This window comes from Labrus bergylta, chromosome 18 (genome assembly GCF_963930695.1).
Source record: "Labrus bergylta chromosome 18, fLabBer1.1, whole genome shotgun sequence".
Taxonomy (NCBI): Eukaryota; Metazoa; Chordata; class Actinopteri; order Labriformes; family Labridae; genus Labrus; species Labrus bergylta.
In genome coordinates, this window is record NC_089212.1 from 24,588,850 (window position 1) to 24,594,749 (window position 5,900).

Genomic DNA, 5,900 nt, shown 5'->3' on the forward strand with positions numbered 1-5,900 from the left:
CATCCAGCTTGAATATTTTCAGAGACTCTGTTTAAAGGCCCTGAAAGCAAAGAACTAGTGGCGACGAAAACCAACGGTAACGTCACCTCAAGTCACCTCATTTCTTGGCCAAAAAGTTGCACTTGAACACACCGCAAAGACTACAGCCGACAGCCAACCACTGCATACGTCAACATGTCGAATCGGCCGAAAAAAGGCTGATGGGGGCGACAGGTAGCGAAGGAGCCGGAAACTAGGGCGACTGCTCAACTTGGACCGACGATCTCCCTGGTGTGTCCGGGCCTTAAAGATAAAGATAAACTTTTTTGAGGTGTTTTAATGTGTTTATGTGTAGAAAACAGGGTTTTGGTCTCGTGATGTCACTTTTGTTAACATGACATTAGTGCATTAGATGACGTAACCAAACTAGTAATCCTGCGATGTTGTAAATGGAATTAAAATGAAATCATTGTGTTACGGGGTTAACACAACCCCACAGCTAAAGGCTATCCTTGCGCCTAAAGCTAAGACCAGTGGGCCCGTAACTTAATGCCTCTCACCACACCCCCCTCAGGTGTGTCATCAGCACTGACCCTGCTTCTCCTCCTACCAACCACGCCTACCACTAAAGACACTGAAGTGAATCCTCCTAACGCATTATCATAACACATTGGAACAATGAGACTCAAATGAAATTATATTTGCCATGGAAATAAATCTAGTAATATCGGCGCATACGCGATAAAATCAGCCGATACCGATAGTCACTGGATTTGCGTATATCGGCCGATATTATCATCTGGCAGATTAATCGGTCGGGCTCTAGTATAGGTGGAGGTTGGAGAGAAAATAAAGGGCACCAGGGGCAAAATGAGGTGGAGGTTGTACCTTTGTACCGTACACATTGTGTGATTGAAACTGCTTTGAACACATTACTTTTCAAGCTAACAGTTATTTTCCTTTTGAAGAACTAAAGAAAGAAATCTAGTTTAGTTTACCAAAGCTACAACTGACGATGTAAATTAGACTGTGATAGAGTTTTATTTTTAAATAGCTGCTTAATTGTACTTAAAGTGCACACTTGTAGTGTAGCTAGTTTGTTTTAGCGTAGCAGTAGTAGTTCTTCCTCAGACTGATTCAGGGAGTTTATTTATGATGAAGCTGTTTTGTGTGAGCACTCAGAAATGCTCGTCCTTTAACACATGCATCACATGTAAAGGTCAAGTGTGTGGCGCCCTGAGCGTGCCTTCACAGCACCAGTATAACAACATTAATATACTATGTGTAGCACCTTTTTTATACAGGAAGTTCAGCTCAAAGGGCTTTACAATAAGGAAGAAAAATGCACTTGAAATGAATGGCCAGGAGGACAGGATGCCATGATTAATACATCCAAAGTGAAACTAATAGACTAGAAGAGCAAAGATTAAAATAGAATGAATAACATGATGGACGAACCCTCAAAAAATACTTACAATAGTTATTTCAATAAGCTCAAAGGCCTGTGTCTATTAACTCAATGTCAATTCATCCGACCAACATTTGTTGTGTTTTTGCTCTTCTTCCTCCCTTGGTAGTGACTGTTAGTCGATCTTAAGTTGTCTGTATTTTTAATATTTGCTTTAAAGGTCACATTTTATGCAACATACACTTCTCCATGTTCCTCTAAGTCTAACATGTGTCTCTAGTCCGTCTACAAACCCCCCAATGATGAGAAAAGTCCATCCTCTCCATCTTCTGCCTGTTCCACTTTTCAGAAAATGTGTGCTCAAACAGGCCGTTTGGAGATTTCCCCTTCATGACATCACAAAGGGCAGTAGCCCCTCCCCCAGGTGGGTGACACTCCCACAGCTAGGTGTTTGTTGTGCCCTCTGAGTCTGCCTTCTCACCGTAAACAATAGGACATGGAGCGAAAAAGCCTGAGTATACCCAAGCCCTTTCAGAGAGGGGGCATGGTCAAACACAGCTCATTTACATATTTAAAGATACAGACACAGAAACAGCCTGTTCAGAGCAGGGCTGGAATAGTCCTGCTTTTTCTGTAACTGGGAACCTTCAATAAAGCAGCAGGGTTACAATACATTGGGGGTGAAATACACAGGGTTGTACATAACACTACAGATTGTGACAGAGATCATGGATTAAGATTCATAGCTCTGATTAAACTAGTCGAAGGGATGTGACAAAGCTGTGGCGATTAAGTCAGTCAGTGTAGCTACAGCAGGGGGGACATGTTGCATGTGCTTTGTTGGGGAGGTGTGTCTTGACGTGCGGTCTGCCTGGCTGCATGCTGGCCTGCTATAGGCTGGTGAGCGGGGATGGTGTAGCGGAGCAGGAAATTAGAAGGCACTAGGACCCAGCGGCGTAGGAGTGAGCGAGCGGGCAGGCAGGCAGAGCGGGGCTGAGTCACTGCATGTGTCTGAGAGGCAGTCAGAAACAGAGCAGAGCCAGGGAGCAGAGGTGATCTCACACTCATCAGCACAGGATAACACAACCATGATGGGTTGACTTCGGGGGGTGGGAGAAAGGCGATTGGAGAGAGGAAGTGTGCGATCGCCACCACTTGCTCAGCCATGGAGACCAACAAAGTTCTTCATTTCGTGCCTTCGGGTAAGTGAATCCAAAGCTCTGAGATATCTGCTCCTCAGCTGAGCACGACACAGCGCTCGCTGGGAGAACCTTGGGGTTCCCTACCTAGTGAAACCTGAGAACCCCTCTGTGCATAACATCTGAGCACACCTTCACTTCCACTCTGAGGGACGGCAGATGTTTGGCTGTGCATGTCTTCCCCTGTACATACTTGGTGTTTGCTCTTTCTGTGTACTTAGGCAATGTTCTTGTTTGTGACAGAAATCCTGTTTTATTTTTTTCCAGAGGAGGAGGGGTCCTGGAAGCCCTGGTGGGCTCTCAGAAATGCAGATGTTTTTTGCCCCTGTTTTTTGTGTGTATGTGTGTGTGTGTGTTTTTTTTCTACACATACGCATTTGACGTTTTTCTCTTTCCTTCTTCCTCCTCTTGGATGTCTGGTATGCGACACCAAACGGGTTCCTGCATTGTGTTTCCTCCAGTTAAGGAACTGAACCTTAAAAAAAACGATTGCATCAAAAAAACAAGACAAAAAAACACACAGAGAGAGAGAGCTAGTTTACCTGTCGAGCAGAGACAGCTGGAATGCAGAGAAAGCCTCATAATGCACTTTCTCATGTGTTGCACTGACGCGGCTCGTGCAAAGCGCTCGCTAGACAGAGGAGGGGAGAAACAGTGTGTAGTGAATGTGTGCATAAATTTGTGTGTTTGCGCATGTGTTTCTATGCATGAAAAATGGAGGGAAAAAAGAAGTGTGCTTCCGTTTATTGGCATCTCTGCATGTGTGTGCCTTTTTGAAATGTGTGTGTGTGAGAGATGGAGAAAGACAGATTAGTGTTGATGACAGCCGCAGGAGAGCGGTGACTTCCCCCTTCACCGAAAGTCCTCTGAGAGACCGGAGCCCGTTGGAAGGTGTGATGCGGCTTGCCTCCTCACTTACATTTTGTCTGGGGAAGGCAGAGTGGGATACTGCGACTGTGTGTGTGTGTGTGTGTGTGTGTGTGTGTGTGTGTGTGTGTGTGTGTTTGATTAAAAAAAATGAAATTTTTATGGGAACGACTTGAGCGCAGAAACACCGTCTCATCTTTAAAATTGTGTGTTTGTAGTACACAACCGCATTGTGTATGGGATCAAGTGTGAGACTACGTCAATGTTGATGAGATTTTTTTTTTGTTTACATCTTCATAATTGTCAGAGTTCAGAGTCGTGCTCTCGTGAGAATTTGTGAAAGTGTGTGTTTGTGTGTGCGTGTCATGCGCCATGCACACTTATATACACTTCAGAGATGTGTGTTGGGGCGTGATGGACACTGCTGTGGCTCACCCCCCCCCACCCCCCCCCCCCGAGCAGTCATTTGTATTCATTTGCTCCGAGCTGATTAGAAGCAGAGAGGACAGGTTTGATCCCTGCAGCAAAAACACAATTTGTTTTCCGTGATCAGGAAAGGAATTGGAAAAGGGCTTGTAACCAATCAGAGGAGAGGAAAAAATCTGATCGTGTTTTTAATGAGGCCGCTCTTTTAATTTACATCGCCATCATGTACTGCGTCGTGTAATCTAACCTTGGTTTTTTATGTGCACATTAAGGTTCCACTGCCCTGTAGGGGGGAAAAAAGAGGCCAAAATATATCTGCAGGAATTTGATGCAGGTATTGATTAGCGCCGGTGACTCAACAATTACTTTGCCAGAGGATTCGATTTCTTGTTCTCCAAACTCACTTCACTGCCTTCTGAATTTTAACATAATTCAGCGTGTGCAGCACCTTTCAGCGTACGTTACAGGAACATGTTGTCCAATGTGATTTTCCCCCCTCGAAGCCGCCTGCACACATCACAGAAAGTGTAACGGAAACTGTTTTCATCGCTCCTGTCACATGTGTGTATTAGCGGAGCCTTATTGCAGCATATTGCAGGCAATCTTCCAGATCGTGTCATTATCAGCTGCAACCTGCTGACAGGTGAAGGAGCAGCTGGCGGCTGTGGGAGGAGGTCAGGAGATATGGGATTCACTTTATGGAGCTGTAAATTACCTCCGAGCCTCCACCATATGATTACATTGTGTAATGATGCTGCAGCGAGCGAGTCTCTGAATGAACACTGAGGTGTGGATGAAGTTACTTTAAATCACTGCAACAACAACGCAGTGTGGGAACGTTTCCTCAGAGTGATTTAACCATGACGGTGATATCACTGAGGATTAACTGTGAGCTTTTGTATTTGATTGTTATTGTTGGATTATGAGGCTCTCCATTGGAAAAAAAAAAAAAAAAAAAAGGGAATAAGTCATAATTATCTCCAGTGAGGGGATTTTGTTTTTCTGACGTTTGTTTGTTGGCAGGATTAAGGAAACTACTTCCTGCTTCGTCAGTAAATGTGGTGAGGTGAATCTGACTTAAGTGAAGATTTCTCTCTTGTTAACGTCGTTTGTAGGGATGCACAGATGCGGTTGATATCGACCCTGTTGACTGACATCGGGACATAATTCTGCATGAACCGATGTCAGAACCCGATGTTTGTTTGTTGGGCCAATTAAATATAATGCTGGCATCTATCGCAGCTAACAAAAGAACATGTTTTTTATTGAGGATAAAGTCACATGTTGGACAAACTCTGACTTGTTTTTATTGTCTAAAATGAGAGAAAAAGTCGGCATTGTGGGAGTCTGACGTCATGAAACAAACATCGGTATCGGCAATCAATCTTCTCCAGCTTCTCCAGTTGTTTTGCATAACATCTGTCGGTTGTACAAGCTGTCACTGATGATTTTTTGATGGTATTGTTTCAGTCTAACTTTTTGTTATTTGACCATATGTTGATGAAAATGTATTTTGAATGGAAAAATGTTTGGAATACAAAATGAATGAACATCTAAAATGATGATATCACTGCGTGGCACGACCACATTATCAGGTATACTCTACAATGATTGATTTAGTTTATTCTTTTTATTGATGTTTGAATTGCGACCTGCAGAGGGACTGCAGATCGTAAACTAGCTCTAAGCTAATTCTGGTACAATGCATCAAATGGCAATATGAGTGGGGAATCATGGGACTGATTCTCTCTGTTTAAAAGTTCTATTTTGTAACAAAAAATGGAAAATAAATGTTAGGATGTGAATGTAGAGCTCCTGTAAAAAATAAAAAAAAAACAAGACCTTAAATAATTATCACTCTTCATAGCCTATAAAAACAGTCCAGACCATTAAAGAGCTTCATTTTACATTTTTACATGACAGCAGGAGAAGATTTTAATTTATAACAACACTTGCACATGAACTGGAAAAGATCAGCAAAGAGATGTGATGGACTGCTTTATCCACAGGGGGTGCCAAAA

General features: G+C 43.2%; 1 protein-coding gene across 2 annotated transcripts in view; it reads left to right on the forward strand.

The window, feature by feature from the left end:
* Positions 1–2,387: 2,387 nt before the first annotated feature.
* Positions 2,388–5,900, forward strand: part of slc4a11 (solute carrier family 4 member 11) — a 91,533-nt gene continuing 88,020 nt past the window's right edge. For both annotated transcript variants that reach the window (XM_020643353.2, XM_065966211.1), the window contains exon 1: positions 2,388–2,589. In XM_020643353.2, coding sequence (XP_020499009.1) covers positions 2,553–2,589 — 37 coding nt within the window. In that variant the 5' untranslated portion in view covers positions 2,388–2,552. The remainder of the gene's footprint in view (positions 2,590–5,900) is intronic.